Here is a 21444-nt window from a genome sequence, read left to right on the forward strand (position 1 = left end):
ACCACAAGTACATTGACAAGCTGAAGTGAACCCAGACTAAGGCAACAATGCTGGTCAAGAGTGGAGAGAACAATTCTAATGAGGAGCAGCTGAGGGAGCGGCTGTTGTTTAGCCTGGGGAAAAGGAAGCTCAGCGGGACCTTATTGTTCTCTACAATACCTGAAGAAAGGTGGTAGTGATAGGAGGCTGGTCTCTACTCCTGGGTAGCAACTGGTAGGACAAGATGAAACGCCTTCTAGTTGTTCCAGAGGAGGTTTATTTTGGGTACTGGAAAAAATTTCTGCATGGAAAAGGTTCTCAAACATTTGAAAAGGGAAGTGGAGGAATCATTGTCCCTGGAGGCATTAAAAGTTGTGTTGATGTGGTGCTTAAGGACATAATCTAGTGGTGGACTCGGCAGTACTAGGTTAAGGGATAGACTCAATCTAACCCTTTTTCAAACTAAATTATTCTCATTCTATGATTCTTTTGTGTGAGAGTGCAAACATATATATATGCATTTAGATGAAAGAGAGAACTCGAGCATAACATAAATCAAGGTCCTAAAATGTCAAAGAAAATTCAGTAACTAAGGCTTTTCCTTTTCCTTTTAAAGATGCCCTTTATATTTCTTTAGTTTGTAATAAATTGAGGAAAATGGTATTTCAGAGGTTTGGAAATCAGTACTTTCAAAAAAGTTAGAGTCCCATAATTGGCTTCAAATTGAGATCCCAAACTGTTGGAAACCTTAGAGAAAGGGTATGTTATAGGAAATGTTTTTCTTTAAGAGAATTAGAAGAGATTTTTTTTTTTTTCTGAATAATCAATCCATCATTTATTACTTCCTTAATCTGGGGTTTGGAATAGAAAAAAAAAAGATTGAAACAATAATGTAAATGTAGTTTACAGTCAAAACACAACTAAAAAGATATTTTTCATGAGTAAACCTGCAACCAACAACCAATGAAGTCTTCAATCATATACTACATAGAAAAAAAAGAGCTAGAAAGGGCTGGTGACATGGGCTGTGAACAAGGAAGGGGAATTTTTATAGGATCTGGTGTGAACATAAAATATCAGAACTGGCACAAAATTATCATTTAGATGTTTTTGGACAAGTTTAAAAACACAGGCTTCTACAAGTTCCTTCATGTCTCTAAGTCTATGAGGCCTCGAAAGAGCTTTACTGGTATTTGGTGTCAGTGCATAAAAACACAATTCTGTGCCATTTTGGCATTATATACAAAAAGCATTGTGCCTGCCCAGTACACACCAGGAAGGACAGGCTGACCTGGGATTTGTTATGAATTTTCCCAAGTTTCTGTTCATTGTCTTTTATTCTGTTCATTGTCTTTTATTTTATTGCTACCTGACATCCTTACTCAAGTAATAACTATCAATTAAAAAGTAGAACCCATTAATGTTAATATCAGCAAAACAAAAAAAAAGCTGAAGCACTGGAGGGACTGTGCCAACAGATAAATCTAACAAACTGAGAAAGGAAATAATTACAAATGTGTGAACTAGCCTGTATTAATATTGATACACAGATATAGATGACAGAAGCTTGTATTAATGTAGATGCATAGATATAGATGACAGAGATAAAGATAGCAGTCATTCAGAGCTTGTTCTTTTTTAAAAAAATCACAGGGCAGATTGATTTGATAGTTTGCAGAGTCTTAATTTTTGGCTTATTATTTCTCAAATTCTACTGTTTCAGACAAGGATTTACAGGCACATAAGATGTAATGGAACAGATGGAAATTTGTCATCCCAAACCTCCTCTGGTAGCTGGTTCATTTTGTCACTGGCCAGATTAGTATAGCTATATATTTTGATAGAATTACTTTTATAACTACAGAAAAATAAGCACAGTACATAACTGTGGTGTGGGCTTTTTTGTTTGATTTTTTGTTGTTGTTGTTGTTGTTTGGTTTGGGTTTTTTGTAGTTTTTTTAAATATTGGCAAGTGGAGATGTTTCTAAAATATTAAATAAAAAATAAATAAATGTGCTCTCAGTTCTTTCTCTCAAATATTCAGCATACAACTCAGCTTGAGAAACACTAAATGTCAGTCATGGTTCACTTATGTTGCTCACTCCTTTTTCCCACTATCTAAGATTTTTGGTATGTTATGAATACTAATAACTCATAGGGTCTACTCACCTGTCTACATTTACATACTGTCAGTATTCACATGGTAACATGGGTCATGGCACAACACTTGTGTAGACCAAGCATAGGTTTTGGAGGACTGCAAGAGTGCCATTTGAGTGAAGGTTATATATGGGTTATATAAAGTCAGTCCTTTCTCACAAGCAAGTTTAACAGGTCTGCAAAGCTGGGATTCAAATTCTTGTCTCTGCTTTCACTGGTGTTGTAACTTAAACTCCAGCTTAGACTTGCACTTGAACAGAAGTGGCTAAATACAGCTTTGAAATACTACCATGCTGACAGGGTAGTTCCCCAAAGTCTACTCAGTTGTTGCCTAACCCTGAAAGTTCGACATTCACTGTGCTAGACAAAAAGAAGGATCGTGACCTCAGCATTGTAGTTTGGTCCTAGAGCTCACTGCAGGAAAGAGTGGGATGAACAACAGCTGCTGTGGGAGAGATGCTGGAAAGTCTCACCTCACAGCACCTTACAGTCCCATGAGCAAGGCAGTATTGAAAAATATACCAATATCAGTACACCACTCTCCGGTTTAATTTAGCCCATCTGGGTGTTTCTTCTGTTCACCCAGACTGTTCCCTGCTCAGTATGAAAGAGTTGGTGGAGGTTGTTGCTTAACACCCAGGTTTTCTCTTTTTAGTGTAGAGGGATGTAACTAATCTGGGCTTACAGCTTTTGCAAGGAGAAAGGAGATCTAAGAGGCTAAAGGCATTCCTAGATGCAGTTTATGCATCTAGCCCTTAGCAATTTTTCACTCTGAAGGTTGTATAACCACTCTGTCAGAACCAGGAGGCAATAAGAAGGTCTAAAATCTACTTTTAAGGTTTCCAGTTAATAAAACACAAATGACAATAGTTTGAAGTCCTCCCTCCCCCAGCCTTAAAAACATAGAAGTGAATTATAGCATTTGGGTACTTAAGTGTTTGCAAAGATTCCTGGACTGAAGCATGAAATAAAACAAAGGATTTAAGCAAAAGTACTTTTATTAGTAGTAAAGGGAAATGTGATATCTAAGAACTGTTAGATGAGAAAGTTTGATACAAAATGCTTTTTGTAATTTAAATCAGTAAGGAACTGCCTGGAAAGAACTGCAAAATGATTTCACAATTTTAAATGCCCTTGGCCGTGAAGGAGTGATGAAATCTGATAAAACAGAAAGAACTGAACAAGGGGTAAATAAGTCTAACTCTACACACACAGGCAGGGACTACGAATTAACTATTGCTTGAGAAGAAAAAAATAAGGAATTAACATCAGACATCTCTCTGAAAACATCAAGTCAAGCACCCAGTATCAAGTAAAAATGTGAAACAGGATATTTGGATGATTAAGAAAGAAACGGTAAACAAAATAGAAAACATATATATATATATATATCACAGTATAAATACACTGTATCGCTATATCACTGTATAAATACATCATACACTCTTATTTTGAATTATTCATGCAGCCCTGGTCATTCTGCTTCAGGAGAAAGAAGGGCACGACAGAGTGAGAAGACTGACAGAAGAAAGAAGTAAATTCACAGAATATAGGACAAATTCAGACTACTCATCATAGTGCACTGCCCTGATTTGGGAAGTATTTGAACTGTACATATTGGATATAGAGCCCTGGAGATGTCTGGAAGTGAACAGCTGAAGGTTTCCCTGATCTGCAGGGATCAGTGGAGGCCTTAAAGCAAGACTGTACCCCCAGCAAGGCACACAGCCAGGCACACAGGGCTGCGTGGGCTCGAGTCAGTGCAGCTATTCCTACTTTATGCACAACCAAGTGTCTTCTTGAAAGAACTGACAGACAATATCAGGGAAAGATTGTGAGGAGAAGTATAGGCGAGGTTAGAAATTAATATATCAGCAAAATAACCATGCTGTCCTTCATTCTCAGGATACATTAGAGTAGTTTGGTTTGTTTTCAATCTTTTTCCTGTAACACCTTGTGGCTACTGAGGTAGCTGATATTAAATCCCTTCCCAAATCATGCATCCAGTTCAGTGTCTGAACCCAGAAGGTAGGTCAAACTGCATTCCCCAGAGGCTATGCCACATTTCCCAGTGGTATTCCTTTTTTTGGGTTTTTTTGGTATCAGAGGGTGGTAAGGTGCCACACAGCTAAATCCTCTCTCAGCACCAAAAGTTAGGCAGGTATGGATAACCTTCACATCTGCTATCATGCCAGAAGCAGTGGCAAAATTATGCAAACTCTGGAGCTTGGCTAAATAAAATTAGTAGAAATATTACCTGTGTTTTGATATTGCTTTATGTTGTGCCTCTTATTGCAAAAAGTTGTATACAACTGAGTTAATGGAGTTCCTTCAAATATGTAAAAATGATATGCAAAAAATCTGTATTATGGGGTGATATTACGACACTACTTTGCAATCCCATTTTTTAATGATAGATGGATTGTAATAAAGCTTTGAGCTACATTTAATTGAAGAATTATTTAGGCAGAGAAGATTTTGGTAAATTGACACCGTGACTATAGGATTTAAATCCAGTATTATTTTGATGACTTTGGAGAGAAATTGGTGGGAATCACTCTTCAAGCACTGCTGAGCATTGAGTTTACTCTCTATACCCCATATGTTCTTAAGCAGCCAAAGTTTTTACACTGACAGAGAAGGTCTTGTAAACCTCATTGCTAAAATGGTACCCTGAGATGACAAAAGCTTAATTAACTTAAGCAAAGTCCAAATTGAAGAAAATTAAAAGAAAGTGCTTGGCCATTGCTGGCATTTGGGAACCCAATAAAGCACCATTTACCAAAATCTTTAAACAAATGATGGACAAATCCAACCAGTTAAGGATTTTTGGTAATATTTCAGCTATGACTTGCAGTTGCCTCCTCCTCACTCAAACAAATTATTTTAATCTTGTCCAGAGTCACCATTCTCAAACAAGGACATTGTCTCCATGAGACAAATCATTCCACTGCTAGAAGAAACTAAAAATGGGCGTCATATTGATAAGGTGTCACAACAAACAACTTGATATCACTCTGGTATATATTTAAGATGAATGACTCATGAAAAGCTGTGTTACCCTGAAGGAGAAGAAAAATTTACCCAGTTCTGTCCTCTAAAACTTACCGAAAAAACATAATGCGCAAGTACTTGTAATAGCCTAAACATCAATACTTTGCAGTCAGAAGTACCAAGTGAAAAGTGCCTATATATGACAAGTAATAGAATACTTCATTAACAGCAGTAGTCTCTCAACTGTCATACCAGTACATCTGCTAAGCTATAACTACATTCAGAAACAGTTTCACTGAAGAGGGAAAGATCTGAGCCTTTCCAGCATGCTTTCTGATAAACCTTTCCAGGCAAAATGGAAGAGCTTTGAGGAGGATTTGTGGACACATAGTCTGCAGCAAAAAAGTGACTTCCTGTAACTAGATCCAATTAAAAATTCTTAAAGTAGTTGGCAAAATGCCTTTTCTCAGGGAGACATAGAAACTGGCTTTGCTCTTTGCAGACCAATCATTAGACATGTCTGATCACAGAAGCAGAGGAGAAGGAAGTGAGGAAGAGATTAGACTGGCCACTTTTCAGCTTTCTTACTCCTGAAGAATTCTTACCTTGGAAATCAGGGTATTTTAAGATGCCTGACAGGCTGAACATGGCAATTTTCCTGTTTCCTTCTAAAATTACCAATTTTCTAAAAAAAAATCCACAACAGAAAAACCAGTCCTAAATAATTAAAATAATTTCCAATTTTATCAGAAATTTAATGAAAAGGTATAATATGTATTTTTTTCCACAATGAGCAAAATCCCCTTATGTTTTTCTGTAATACTGAAATGATTATTTTCAGCATTAAAAAAAAAAAACTGTTAAAATGTTCTTCTTTCCTGTTTCCATTTCACTGTGAGTGGTATAATTTCTTTCTGTTCTAGAATGGAAGGACATTTTAAAATGTCCCGGATTGGCTGGAGTATTATAATTCCGCTGAATATTTCTCAACAAGGCCTGTTTGTAAGCAGAGGCAAAGACTCACATAGATTCATCTGCAGGAGTATGACTAACAGAATGCCCTCTGCCTCTTGCTATCCACAAGGAGTATCAGTAGGAGTAAATCTGTATCATCCCAGTTTAAACTTCTTCCCCAGCAGGATCTTTGGAAAAGTTTATTTAGCTGCTTCTCCTTCTCCTTTGCTCTTCTATATACATATTTTATGTATAAGAGGGGAGCTAGAAAGAAGATGGGGAAGCAGGGTTATGTTAGCGTGAGGAGCTTCCAGGGCAGGCTTCCAGGGCAGCTTTGCTGGCTCTTCTCTCCCTAGCAGCATCGCCATGTCCTGCTTCGCCATCCTCCTGAAATCATCATGCTCTTCAGATGTGGTCTTTCATCCTTGTCATTAGTCATAATCCTCAGTTTGTCAGATGTGTGTTCTGGCCTCTCCCATACACCTCTGTTTACTCTTCCTCCTGTTGCCAGTCTGTTCCTCCCTTCTTCTCCATTCCTTTCCATGCTTCTTTTCTACATTTCCATTCTCTAATCCCAACTACAGTCCTTATGGGCTTTAAAAAAATGCCTCATAGCGTTCACTGTGCCTCCAAACCAATCTCATGATCTTATGGTTATAACTCTTGTTTTGCTTCCCCTTTCTGCTTCCTTTGTCTCCTGCCATTATGCCATTTCTATTCAGGCTGCCATCTCTTCTGGAAAGGGATTTTTCTTGTTCTCTGTTTTGCAAAGCACCTGGCATGTTTTTGATTCTGTCAAACAAATAATAACAACAGATATGAAATTTGCAGTGCAGCAGAATCCTGATATCAGGAAGTAATAGAGGCAAATTACACTATCATTTTCATTGCCATGTATACACCACTATTTGACAAAAATTCTCATTGACTGGGTAGGTAAACATCAATAAACTCAAAAATTCTCAAGCAAACACCTCTAACATGAAGGAAATGTAGTTGTGTTTCACGTTGGATCTCAATGAGCCACAGGGTTATAATTGATAATTTCAGTATTGGAAACAAAGGAAATTAATGAATGAGGGGCAGTTTTTCAGATGGGGACTAGGGTAAAAAATCAAGTACCAGGAGAGATGTTAATAACTGTTTGAAACAAAGAAGCAGGACAAGGGTGGAATGAGTGTGTTCAATTTAACTCTGCTTAATTAAAAAAGCATACACAAGGTAGATAGATTCTAGCATGTAAACTAATAAAAGTAGACTCTCCCTTAGCCCAGTGTTATCAGAAGCTCTTGGTATGGCTGAACAATCTTATAAAACATTTTAACTGACTCATCTCAGTCATTATATGATAGTTGGCACCTGAAGACAATGTTTATGTTACTTGTGCTGCTTAAAAAGCCCCAACAAAACAAACCCAGATCTGAAAAAAAAAAAAAAGGGAAAGAATAAGATGTGGATTTTACTGAACATTTAGTGACAGACTAGTCATATGAAATCTCTAAACAATATAGCTTTAGCACTAATGGATGTAGGCCGCGACTGCATGTAAATTATTTTACATACGGCTAGAAATCTCTTAACTAAATTATTTGAAAATTCCTGGGAGAAAAGCAATTTGTTATAGACACTAAGACAAGTCAATGTAACACTAATACTAAAGAAAAATAAACTTGCAGAGGAATGTCCCCCTGCTATACCAACCAATATACTTATAGCTGCTTCCAAAGTAGTATCTGTCATTCCAGCACATGGATTATATTATTTAACAGTGTGAATCAAAGGGAAGAGACTCATTCAAGAGAAGAGTGATATTAACACATCATTGCATGACATACATCTCTGTCACCAAAGTGGAAAAAAATGGGAGCAAGATGTTTTATGATAAACTGAGAAGAGGATCTGATATTATTAATAGCCATAATATCTGAGGCTTAACAAACAAAAAGAAGAGCTAGAGAAAGCAATCTGATGGAGGGACAGAAAGTTTTCTTCTGTCTCTAGTGAAGTGTCCTAGGGACTAATTTTACATTAAGGGAAGGTATTAACTAAGCTAAACCTCGTTCCTATTAGTCTTTTTTGCACCTGCCCTTTGAAGCCCTAGTAATGCATGGAATGCATGAGAAAAGAATTCATCAAAAAGGCACTCTGAGGAGAAATCTTTTCAAAACGGAAGAACTTTTTTACTCTGATAGGTCTTTTTACTATTTTGAAGACAAGTAAGCCTTTGAATTAGTAAAAATGATTGACATGTGAATTTATTCAAAGCTAATCGTAAATGGTAGTAAAAAATGTCACTTCAATGCATAGGTATTTAAAACCTCAAGTTATATTTTTATTGGCGCTCTCTCACCTGATGTTTCTTCAGTAGCACCAAAACAAAGCTCTCTAGATCAAGAGATTGATGAAATAGGGTACAGGCCCACCCTGGACTGTGGCCCAGCTTTACTCTGGGCTGCCAGTAGTTCTCACTGCCCAAGTACCAGTTTCACCAGAGCAGAGCCCAGGTGCAATAACAGCATGAATAAAACAAGAATGAAACATCAACAAACGATGAGGATCCCTGTGCAACACATGGCAAATGAATGAGATAATTTCCTTGCATCACTAGGACCCAGCTACTCCGTATCATAACGGCTCGTTTCTAGCTGCCATGCTGTCCCATATCATTCCAGATTTGAATTAGACAGTCTATCTCCCTGGAAAGAGATGGAAACCCAAAACAGGTTGGAGAAACTAAAGGCCAAAGACAGTGATAAAGCCTCTAAAGTGAGGACAGCGCTTCAGTTCTTGGTTGCTCCATCTGTATGGTTGGATTTAGCACTTATTTATCCAGTCTCTGGTATGCACCAAGGCCATATCGAAAATCAATAATGAGAGAAAAAAGTTACCACCCACACTGTGACTTCCACATAAAGGAAACCCCATGAGAGCTAGCTCTCCGAGTGCCCTGGGTAAGCTATCACGTATCCCAACACTAAATCAGGGATTCACAGCCCCTTCTCTGAAATTAGATCTCTAAATTCATCCTTTCAACAGGAGATACATGTAAAGAAGGATCAAAGAGATCACATGCACTTTATCTAATAGTTGAGCAGTGTCAGAATGATATGGCAAAGTGTGGTGCCTGCAGACTGAGATACTAGCTCTTCTGGGAAAAGAAGGCCACTCAAGGTCTTCCAAGAAAAATCTGCATTTTACTCAGCAAAACCGTCCACTCATTCCCACAGAAGTGTCATAAACAAGATTTTCTGAGGAAGAAGGAGGGGATTTCTGAAAAGGAAAGGTGCATCAGGACGGGAAGGGATGGTACAGTACAGGAAATAACTTCAGAGGTAATTTTGGACTAGGCTTATCTTAACCAACCTTTTCCCAGGCAAGCAGCTGCAGCTCAAAGTGTCTGGTAACATATGAATATCAATATATAAGTCTCTCCTTTCCCACACCAACCCTTTTTAGAGATTGCAAATATCATGTTTGCCTTCTTGTAATACCTTCCCACAGCACAGCAGTGTAGAGTCAATCTGAGTCTTTCTATGCCTTTCTCACCCAAGAGATATGTAACATTTCCACAAGTTCCAGAAAAGTAGGCCATTCATCAAATCACAGGAAAATAAGGTGAGTCTTATCCATAAGGATGCCAGATAGGTATTACATGTCTGTCCATCAACATTCTGAACCATGGACAGCCATGATTCAGCTATCAACAAGCATGAGGGGAGTCAATCTGTTGTCTTGTTCTGGCATTTATGCTAAAAAAGGAGAGAGAGTGAGCCCAGTAACAGCTGGATGTCATCTCTGTGAGATAGATTCCTACTTGCAGCAAACAGCTTCTACCAATTTACATCATATTCATCTGCTTACTAATTCTCACTGACTTTAGCTAACAAGGACTTCTGTCACCAAAAGGTGCTTTAAATTGAAAATAAGAGCAACAACATAAAAGAACTTACGTCTAAGCACTGCCAAATACAATATATTGTTTTACAAAAGTATGCTGCAATGGCTCAATGACACATTTACACATACATAAGTCTTTGCTAAGATACCTGGCATCTTTATATATATATGTGTGTGTGTGTGTGTGTGTGTGTGTGTATATCCTGTATGTGTCTGTATATATTATATATATATATGCATTCTTAATATGTATTTAATATATACATGTAATCTTAAATTCAAATAACTTGACAGCATCTGATATTTTAAAAAATTAAATAAAATAATATTTATAAAATAATATAATAAAATATTATAAAATAATATAATAAAAAACAGCTTTGCACAATCCTATTCAAAATATAAAGGTGTAAAAATGGTATTAGCTACTTCAAAGGCTTACTTTATACAGATTTTTCTTCCCTTTTCAATAATTATTAAGATACTTTGTTGTACTGAAAGCAGGCAATATTTCTAAGGTATACCTTCTTGCTTTTTCAGCAAATAATTCAGAAGCAGATGACACAGGTCAAGCATTAGTTTTCATATGATTTTCAACAATCCAGCTATATTAATGTCATGAAATCCATAAGAAATGTTTATAATAGTACAAATGAATGTGAAGAGACTTTCCCCCCATTCATTGTGAGGAGTGTAAAATCACAAAAGGTAACTCTTTTCACCTGGTTCCCTGACATAATCCCTTCACCAGGTTTGTTTTTCTTTTTCTGCCATTCAGCTCCCCCTTAGATTGCACTGCCAACAGAAAGATTTTGACACTATTTTAAATACATTCCATTAGCTTGTAATACTGGTGTTAACTGGGCATTCCATGTAAGCCTGACATTCTGCTCTTCTGCATACAACAATTCTCCCCACTGTAAACACACTTCTTTTTCTTGGTTTTTTTTGATTTGTTTTGACCAACACAAACGACTTCTGCACTTAGGAGTTGTGTCCCTGACTCATTGTTGGTTGTAGACAGACATTGCTTTTGTTGGTGCTGGGTAGTAAATATTCCTTCCTCAGGATCATCTTCTGCTTACCCTGCAGGGAAGCATGGGTGCTGCTAGGTAAGTGTTAATGACTGATGCCAGCTGGGGAGAAACTGAAGTAGAGCATAGTGCTACAAATAGCTTCCTACCTCATGGCTGAGAAAATATCCCTCAAAGGCAGCTCTGCACAAGGTAACAAACATGGACAACTGCAGAGGGAATTTGGTGTTGGGACACTCAAGTAACTACTGCAAGAAAGGTACTGCCTGGGAGTCATCCTGCTGTTAGGAAAGCAGTTTCATGGGATAGCAGGCAGCTTGTGGCTGAGACTTTCAACAAAAAGCACACTGCCTAATTGGGATGCTTTTGCCAGCAAGTAAAAGGCATAAAAGAGGATTTGCCTCTTGCACAAATTTAGGTAATGTAGGCATTGAGACAATTATTTCTCTTGAAAAGAGCACTACAAAGAAATGCCTGAAAGCTATTTTTTATTCTCCTTCCCTGCCTCCATTCCTGCTATTGGCAGTGGATGAACTGAAGTGTAGGGAACCTCTGTAGTAAGGAGCAGCTTTTCCCTCCACAACAGCAATGAATCATTTTTCCACAGCACTAAGTGGTTAAGGCCCAGTAATATTAAAGGAGAATCCTCATTAGGAATACCTCTCAGTGCCTTGCTGGCCCAATTTCTTCAGGTAGGCATATTGGCTTGGATTTTAATCTAACCCTGTCTTTTTCTCCAGCAGCCTATGAGGGTACAAATATTGTCTAGTAGAAAAGGAGATGCTGCTATTTTGTATAGATTAATATAAGGGATGATTTATGGGCTCCTGCAGTAAACAAATCAGGAGACAGACCTGGAATGAAATGGCCTGAGGGCAAGAGCTCAGCAACTCTCACTTTCTGAACAAAATCCTAATCACCCAATCTCTTAAAAAATGCCATTTCTGAGGGGTCTTCAGGAGGTATCTGGGTGATTTTACTAAATTTCTTCGAGGCAAATCAGATTTTTCATGCAATGTACAATGCAAGAAATCAGGGGAATAACACATTTAATTTATGACTATGACCGAAAAGAACATGCTGGAGAGAACAAATCTGAGATTCCTGCACCATCTTTCTGTTAAGCTACACATGTGTTCTTGGCAGAGGCTCTTTGTCCCTGAGAAAAGGAAATGAAAACATTTTACAGCAGACATGTCAAAATGGACATACAGCTCTTCAGGAAGCCAGTGAAAGTTGGCATAGTAACACAGGTTGAACAACATTCAAGAAATTGCCTGAGTAATGTTTCTACAGACATGAAATGAGAGGGATCAATGTGGATACTATCTATCTATCTATTTATCTATCTATCTATCTATCTATCTATCTATATCTATCTATCTATCTATCTATCTATCATTAAGTCTAGACTCTTGCAAGCCAGGTTTGAATGTTTCAGTAATAATAATGGATGGTTTTTCTTCTCAGTGAGACAGTATCTTTGGATCAGGAAGTTTGTTCCTTAATGTAAATTAATGGTTTTCTTCATAATTCTAAGGAAGTAATCATAAAATCACAGAATGGGTCAGGTTGGAAGGGACCGCATTGGGGCATGTTGTCCAACCTCACTGCTCAAGCAGGGTCATTGTGGAGCACACAGAACAGGATTGCATCCAGAGGGTTCTTGAATGTCTTGTGAGAGAGACTCTACATCTCTGGGTAATATAATAACAAGATAATTCCTATTGCACTTGCTCAATCCTACAGACTCTCATCATTTCTTCTGTTTTGTTTTGGCACAAAAAAGGGAAGGCTTTAGTTATGGGCTTGGGGCTATAATGTCTCCAGTTTATAAATGACATACTCAGAGTCATGGAACTCTAATACCAGTAGCACACATAAGTCTTTGGGCACAGCTATGGTTCATAGCACTGTGTGTGTTTTTCAGTGTTAGCCATGTAATGATTCATCAGAGAACCTCTAAGTTGTAGTTTTTTTATTATTAATTATTATTAGCAGCACAGCTCTACAATTGGTTATTTGGTTCAATTAAATAACCAAGCAGAAGCCTTGGTCTATGGGTGAATAGATTTTCTATTCCTGATTTAGCTCTTCTGGCACCAGGCATTATGTCTTGTTTTGTCCAAGATTCATTTGGCTGGCTACACAAGTTTTGCCTGGCTGTATCACATCTTTTTTCATAGTCTATCAAGACATCAGTTATTTTTTAACTTGTGCTTCTTTTTTGGTCACTTTAATTAGACATTAATTTCACCCAATTTGTATGGTATAAGTGCTAAAATCTGCTATCATTATACGAGACTTAAAGAGAGCTACTCTAAAATCATCTGAGAGTAAATACCATCACAGTTCATGTCCTATTTTCAGGCTTTTATTGTAAAAATCTCCTTTCATGTCTCGATTTCAAGTCTGCTTGAATGAGTTGTGTATTACCAGTTGCTTTCCCATCTGTCTCAATTTAGTCTCTTTGACAAATTCCAATCTGGCCTGAGGAAAAATCAGAGTACTGAAACCACTCTATGCTACATTATTAGGTATATTATATTAACAGTATCTCTTTACTTAAAAAATCTTCACACTCCTTAACTCCCCTGCCAGGAATGTCCTGTGGAACCTACAACTTAGACACTGAATGACTTCACAGCTCTCTTCCCACTCCCTCCCATCTTCTGACTTCTCACCATGTACCAAACCGAGAGTTTTCATCCATAATTTCGAACCTTTCATAATCTTGTTGGATGTAACCTACAGGGTATACACATCACTCCTTTCGCTTTCAAACTGCCTACCCCTTGCCCACCCTGAAAGTGCTCTGAGAATTTCATGGATATTATAGACATGCAAATTTTATCCATTTTGTTTTGTCCCAACAGATTTGGCTCTAAATGCATGTGTCAATTATTGTAACTTGAAAGTCTCATAAAAACAAATCCAGAGGAAAAACTCTCACAAAATTAGCTTGCATTCTGCCACAACTCTTTCATCAGGATACTGCAATTTGTATGCCTGTGGTTTAATCATTTATATTTTTCAAATCCTTGTATGGAATGTGTTACAAAAATAGGGAGCCCTGTTATAGTTTGGGTTTCACAGTCCACTTGTTAGATGAGGTTTTTCCTTCTTTTTTCCCCTAAACCATTGCATTCCCTCCCCAATCCATTTTTGCAGGAACTTTAATTGCAGAACTGCCTATTTCCTAGTAAATAGACGGCTGCACTATTCAAACAGTAAAGATCTCTGTTTAAAAGTAATTGTTGGCTACATTTAAAGCCCTTAAGGGATTACAAGAAAAAACATAGGCTGCAGCCCAGGATTTCTTGTTTTACTAGAAACTTGTTTTTGGCTAAGGCTTTTGAGTAGTCTCAGAAATCTCAAATCTACCAGATGTAGGTCCACTACAAGTTAGTGGGGAAAAAATTCACCTGTTTCCATATATAAGTTAATTGATCAGAAGTACAATCCTAACAGGTCCTGAAGATGGAGAAAACCTGTTGCGATAGGTGCTCAGCAAATCATAGCACCAACTCTCTGAATACCCCTGCAGCACCTGCTGCCAGAATGGCTCTTGGGCAAGAATTCGTATTACACTTTTCTAAAACAGCACTTTTCATTCTGTACGGGATTTGTTCTCTTCCATGATAACCTCAAATGTCACTTGTTTAAAATAAAACAAGTAAGAGAAACAGCCCAACCAACAAACAAAATCCACCAAAGATCAAATGCATATCATGAGCACACCAGTTTTAAACCACATGCAGGGAAGCAATGAATTAAGGATGTTTTAGCTCTAACATGTCACAAACATAGCTTTAAAAGGTGAAATGACCATTTTTTGGCTGAGCTGCCCTTCAGTCCTTTCACACAGCCAGTGGACTGGTTCATGTCATTACTGGGCAACAGAATGTTGGCTGAACCTGCCCGTGTGGCAGGGTGTTTCTGTATCACCTGGCATTATGGCTGTAGTGACATGCTCACCCTCCCAGCAGTAACCCAAAAGTCACGGAATTTAAATCACTCTCAAAATTGCTAAATATGAATTACTTAGAAAGTTAAGGACAAATTATTATTTTTTTATTTCAACTACTAACCAATAAATGTAAAAAAATACCAACAACAAAACAAAAATAAACCCCATTCATCCCCCACATTAAAGCAATAGATTTGTAACATTCAAAACAGTGGAAACTATTCATCGTATATTACTATTAGTGGAAAAAAACAAATTTAATTTAAAATCACTTTTTCAAACTCCCTCAGTGGCTGCCAGATAATTCAAGCTTAAACAAATATAAAAAACCTCATTTTAAATTGAAAATAATACAGACAGAGCTCAATTATTGAGATATTAAGGGCAACATTCAATTTGAGACACATTTAAGCATCTTTGCCTCCTGGAGATTTTACATGACAAGGCTTTAGATAAACATGGTTTTGCAAACAGCAACTATCATATCTGATCACATGACCTCTGGACTAAAGCAGTATGTCAGCAAATATTTCTGATTATTTAAAATATTAAATAACTGTAATTTACTAGGCGGGTCTTCCTCAGAACAATCACAAAAATTTTCAAGAATTGATATCCACATACAAAAAGCATTTAGATGGCCTGTTACAAGTCTCTGAATAATAATAATAATAATAATAAAAAATCACCTCTCTCTGTAATAAAGCCCAGTTTAAATACATTCTGGGATATACCAGTGGTGGAGGAGCTGCCTTTCTATGACACTCGGCTTTCAAGGAAAACTGCAGCAGCCAAGGACAGATAGGGTAGGAATCACTTTACCTTACTTTAACTATATAGATATTAGATGCCTAATTTTAGCTAATCATCTGTCTTCCCTCTACCTTCCCTCTAATGGAGATAAGCATTTCCAGAGGGAGATCCATCCTGCTTTTTTTAAGGCATCTCTCTTCTAGATGCTTGCAGATAAATAAAGTCAAGGAATATGAGTATCACTGACAGCCTCATAATCTGTCATTAGCAATGCACAATGTCCAAATTCTTTGAAATAAAGCCAGAACTGAATTTTTCTTTTCTTTCATCATTTAGCCTTTCATTCTCCCCTCAACCCAACTTATTCTTCAGTTCCTTCCATGAGCATCAGCTTTCTCTGGCACTTTTTTTCCTACCCTGGACTGTGTTTTCTGAAACCTGGGGAACTGCAACTGATGTCAATATTTTGCTGCTCTACCAGTTACAAATCCATTTACATGCATGTGCTCTAAATTGCAGTAATGATCTGAACATGTAGATAAGTTATCTGATTGATTGCGGTTGATCGCGATTGTGCTTTCTGGGTCTACTCTACCACTTTCAAATGTGTAAAAATCTGTGGCAACATTAAGGCAGTCAAGGTATATAGATGAATGCTAAAATATATTTACTATTCAAAGAAGATGGCTTAAATCAAATCAGGAAAATTAAAGAAGAAATACCATTAGGGCCCTCACTTGTACATGCGTGAGCCCAAATCACCACACATGCTTTGAGGCCTCTGTGCTTCAGAATATTGAACAAGTCCTAAAGGTGAAGCCTGGCCTCAATTCTTTTGCATTTAGGGTTTGTAGATTCTCAGCAATACCAGCATTGCTGCATCGCACCTTTGATGACCAAGCCCTTAGAAACAGTAGCCGAGATTTATAAGGAAGCAGGTGTCTGAACTTAAAGACTCCTGAATTCCTAGCTGGGTGCCTAAAGCAGCAACAACACTGTCAAGCACCCTGCCCAGCTGCCCACAGATGCTCACCACAGTAGTGAGGCACTTAGCATTTGTTATAACACAAAATGGATGTTTATTAATTGTGTATTTTAAAATTTTGTTCTAATGGCTACTTGAAGTGCCTTGGCCGAGTGCTTGCGTGCACTAATTCCAATATTGGGCATGCAGTCTACTCTGCGTCTTATTCCTACATATTTTTTAGAAAATTAATTTTAATAGTTAAAAAAACAGCTTGAGCTGCATACGTGAAAATAACTCCGTTACGACTGAATGACAATCTAATACGAAATAAGAATAGTCACCATTTTTTCTTACTCTGCCCAAATCCAGGCAATAAATTAGGCTTCTCAGCATGACTGTAAAGTGCTGTGAATTGTATAAACAATCATATATGGACACTGAAAAATAACCCTTATGCACGTTGCATTATAGTTCCAAAAATATATTTACAGTCTATTACAAAGATTACAAATGGAAGTGTCTATGTATCGGGATTATGCTAGTTAAAAGCTTTTTACAGATTTTCTTCAACAAAGGTGGGTGGGGACAAAAAATTAGTATAACCAAACTGATTTTTCTAGTGAAACAAATAAATAAAATGACAAATATAACACTGTACAGTGATCTAAAAAGGGGGAGAAAAAAGGAAGGGGGGGGGGAAAGGATGCATTTAAGTTTTTGATAACTATCTTTGGTCCTAAATGTGGGAAAACACATTATGTAGCACTGAATATACATGTTTGTTTGTGATGCTCTGCAAGTAAAATAGAAAAATATAGTGCATTTTCAATGTATTCAGAGCTCACTACACATAAATGTGTGTACAAAACAAGACAGTATAAATAAAATTTACAAGTTTTACAAAGGAACATTTACAAGGTTTTTCTTTTGTTTTTTATTTTTTTTGTGTGGATGCCCACATTATCAAACCAGACCAATTTATGACTGATCCCTGGGATCTTTCTCTATCAAAATCAATAGAAGCAGCCCAATTCTCTTTGGAAGTACAGCATTTCATTGCTGGGGTAGTTCACAATTTTCAGATTTTTTTTTAAAGCATTTCTCTCTGGTTCATGTACATTCTTGCAATATCTGTAAAGACTCTGTTCATTATTGCTTATGATAATTAAATATTTTAATCAAACAAAATTAATATATAAGTAAATGGTGTAAAAAGATATTCCATTGAGCAACTACCTTTGCATCTCTGTTCCTGATGAATGACCGTTGTGTCTGTGTGACCACACACACGCGTGTTCGTCAGAGCAGCAAAAGCTTGTAAAAAAATTGAAAATTCTGAACTGCCCCTTGTCTCATGCTCTACAGTTCTCATATAAAAGCTATGTCCTTATTCTGACAGCTGGACTGCATACGGCTTAAACTCACAGAAAATATACACCAGCTATTTCTCTTAGATTTGCTAATGCAGAGTACTGAAAAAAAATGTGATGTGCTCAGATTAAATGGTTTAGGTAACACTGGAGAACTGCACCCATGCTCTGAGACACTCCTACAATCACTTGTCCATTGCTGTGTCTCAGCAGGTTTACAGCTGTCGATCTACATCTTAGAACGTATCTCAGTTTAATTCTCGTCCATTAAAATCATCTTGCAAACGATTTGCTAAAAGTGCCTAGAACTACTTAGGGGTCATTATTGCTTTTCTTTTTCTTACTTTTTTTTTTCTCTTTTATTTTCTTTTAAAAGATAGCATATGTATAACCTTAAAAAATTCTTTAAAAAATATCAGAGCTCTTGGCAACTTGCATTTTCCTGACTCCCTGCCAATTAGCTAGCCATGTCAATACGGTGTTGACTTAACAAAAGGAAATGGCACAAAGGGATACCAAAGTTCAGATAGATATACATTGCTTGGTCATGCTTCTTAAATCTCTAGGAACTCAAATTCAGAGGTACCCAGTGTAGTAATGTGTCATTGAATTAGCACTAAAAAGGTCCAAAGATATAAACATCATACTAAAAGAAAGTCTTTATGAAGAATAAACACAAATGATTAAAAAAAGATTCAGAAATCACAGATTTAAGGAAAATATTTTGTTGAATTCAACAATAATATCATGATTTTATCTGACAAATATATTCTTTTTTAAATTTTTATGTACATTTAAAAAGTCTATTAGATAAAAAGGAGGTTAGAGAGCTCAAGGTGTTTGTATGTTTATTCAGGTAGTACTTTGTTTATTGTCACTGCTGTTTTCCTTGCCACCACTGGTGGATCCTAATTCCCTTTTCATAAATTCTGGTGGCACTTAGGAGTTCAAGTCTGTAGGTGCTTCTTGTAGCTCTTCTATTCACTGCAGGAAGGACCCAGGAAATCAAGTGTCTTCTAGCAGCACTTCATATATACTGAAGGCCAGTGCTGTTCTCTCAGTCTGTCACCTCCCTCATAAGGGAGAAATGTCTATCACACTTGGATGCCAGTGCCGTGTAAATGTAGCATTTGTGCTCTCATAGTCTGAATGCTGCTCATGATTTTCTTTTGATGACCAACCAACGTGATCCCTAAACTCATCACATCCCTGGGGAAGATAAATGCGTACATTGTTAATTTTTCAACTTAGACTGCTATTGTATGGTATTCAACTGTGAGTCAAAGCTATGCAGCGGTTTGGACTACGGGGTTCTGAACTACACGGAAGCTGCGCTGTAACCTCAGCTCAGTACTGGGAACTTCATACAGGCACTGTTCAACCACGAGTGCAATTACATGACAGGTGTCATGCAATTGCACTGTGTGGCTCTCCACATCTGAGAAGGAGGTCAGCATGTTTTACATGATCTTATCTGATCATCTTACGGTGTGTCTGTTAAGGACACCCGAAGACAAAGACACTTCTCTTGTAAAATACTTCAGGTGGTTTTCAGGACAAAGTGATGCATAAATAGAAGATTTTGGGGATCATAGTCTGTTTCCTAAAGAGATGCCTAGATGCCTTTGCATATTGACACATACCCATCATGCAAATGAATGAGGAGCAGCAGTTTGAACTCCGCCCCTACTAATGCTAGAAGCTTGTGGACTCTGACAACAGTTCCCAAGCTATAGGCTGAGACCCCTGGTGACACCAAGTAGATAAGAATAGGGTTGAACTCTTGAGAATATTGGCTTAGAAACTTTTTTAGAAACCCACCGCTCTCTAAAAGGAATTACATGTGTTTGGCAACCACCAGGACAAGAATGTTTTTTGCAGGGTGCCAAGAAGACCTGTTTTAAGATGACAGTACTGATACAGGCCGTGTTTGCCTTCAGAAAATTGTTTTGCTTCTACAGACTTATCCTGATGCAAAGCCCTGTCTTGCAGGACACAGACAGCCCCCAGCCAATTAGAAGAAAATTCCACATCTTCCCAGAGCACATCGGGGAAAAAAGTACCAATTAGGTGGTGGAGGCAAAATGGTTATTTTCCTATACATACATACTTTGGAAGGGGCCACATTCTCCCTCAAATTCTAGTCCCTTTGTGTTATTTCAATTGGTCTGAAAGGCAGGGAAAAATGGGATGCCACACAGAGGTAGCAGGGTATTTGCCCTATTATGAGATATTCTAATACAACATCATCAGCTGCTAAAATGGCTGATTTGACCCCCAAGTACAATGTTTGTACTCAAGGTAAAGTTTTGGAGTTGAACATTGCGTATTGTTGTACCTAGAAATTCCCTAAATGCAAGTTAAACATGCCCAGTACTAACTTACTCAATAGTCATCCTGGCAACTGATTCAAGAGAGTTGTAGCCTGCTGCTGTGAAATTATCCTTATATCTTTCCATCTTAATAGCTTGTAACCATTCGCCTACGGAGCAGAAAGTGGTAAAATCGGGAGTGTTCTGGTCCAGAAGAGGGCTAATTGGTCTATGGAGAAGGAAAAAGGAAAGTAAGTTGTTTCCAAAGAGAGTAAAACATCAGGGAGTATTTAGCAAGGTGAGAGTCAAATAAGTTTTGGGTATTAAAAATGTCGAGAGTAGAAAGTAATAGGCCTTTATACACAGTTTAGATTATTCTGTGAATAGCTCTTGACTGCGCTGTGGCTCACAATATGTACTTCCTAAGCTTATTCACATAAAAGATGAAAGGTCAGAGTGAGCAAAATCAGCCTAATGGACTACTGTTACCAACAGAAAATCAACCTTATTACCTAGCATGACAGCAGCTGTCTCTATGTTGCTGAGTAAAATAAAGATGGTATTCTTTTACGCATCTTAGAAAATATAGTAGCAGCTACTCCCATTTTTCAATTGGATGGGACAAAACAAAGACAAGGGAAGAGCAGAGACACAAAGGCTTAAGGTCACACAGCAAATCAGTCAGTAGAAGAATCAGGAGCAGAACACAGGCCAGCTGATTCCCTAGTACAGTGGTCTAGCTAGCAGATCAAAAGATTACCATGATTAGATAATTCACCTGAAATTTATGAAGAAGCCATTAAAAACTACATCATGAAATACAATGAGATGCAATCACTGAAAGAAGTTAAAGCCAGAAAATGAAAGATAAAAATCTAGAGTGTAGCATGTCAAGGTACATTGGCCAAGCATGAGTATTGTTAATTACTATTTCTACTGTAGCAGTTCCTAGGGCAAGGGATGCATCATATAAACATACAGTAGGCAATGATCCTTGCCCTCCAGACTTCATAATTTTAAGAAACAAGGAAAACACAGACTAGTGGTGAGAGTG

At 37.5% G+C, this 21444-nt stretch overlaps 1 protein-coding gene across 5 annotated transcripts in view; it reads right to left on the reverse strand.

The window, feature by feature from the left end:
- Positions 1-3119: 3119 nt before the first annotated feature.
- The window catches only part of EPHA7 (EPH receptor A7), a 165571-nt gene continuing 147246 nt past the window's right edge, over positions 3120-21444 (reverse strand). For 2 of the 5 annotated variants that reach the window (XM_005483969.4, XM_014264923.3), the window contains exons 16-17: positions 20464-20619; positions 3120-6879 (exon numbers count right to left, since the gene is read on the reverse strand). In XM_005483969.4, the coding sequence (XP_005484026.1) occupies positions 6684-6879; positions 20464-20619 (352 nt within the window). In that variant the 3' untranslated portion in view covers positions 3120-6683. Of the gene's footprint in view, positions 6880-15070; positions 19288-20463; positions 20620-21444 lie in introns of those variants that run through there. The other 3 variants (XM_014264924.3, XM_005483970.4, XM_005483973.4) reach the window with 2 other exon arrangements.

Source organism: Zonotrichia albicollis, chromosome 3 (assembly GCF_047830755.1).
Source record: "Zonotrichia albicollis isolate bZonAlb1 chromosome 3, bZonAlb1.hap1, whole genome shotgun sequence".
Classification (NCBI taxonomy): Eukaryota; Metazoa; Chordata; class Aves; order Passeriformes; family Passerellidae; genus Zonotrichia; species Zonotrichia albicollis.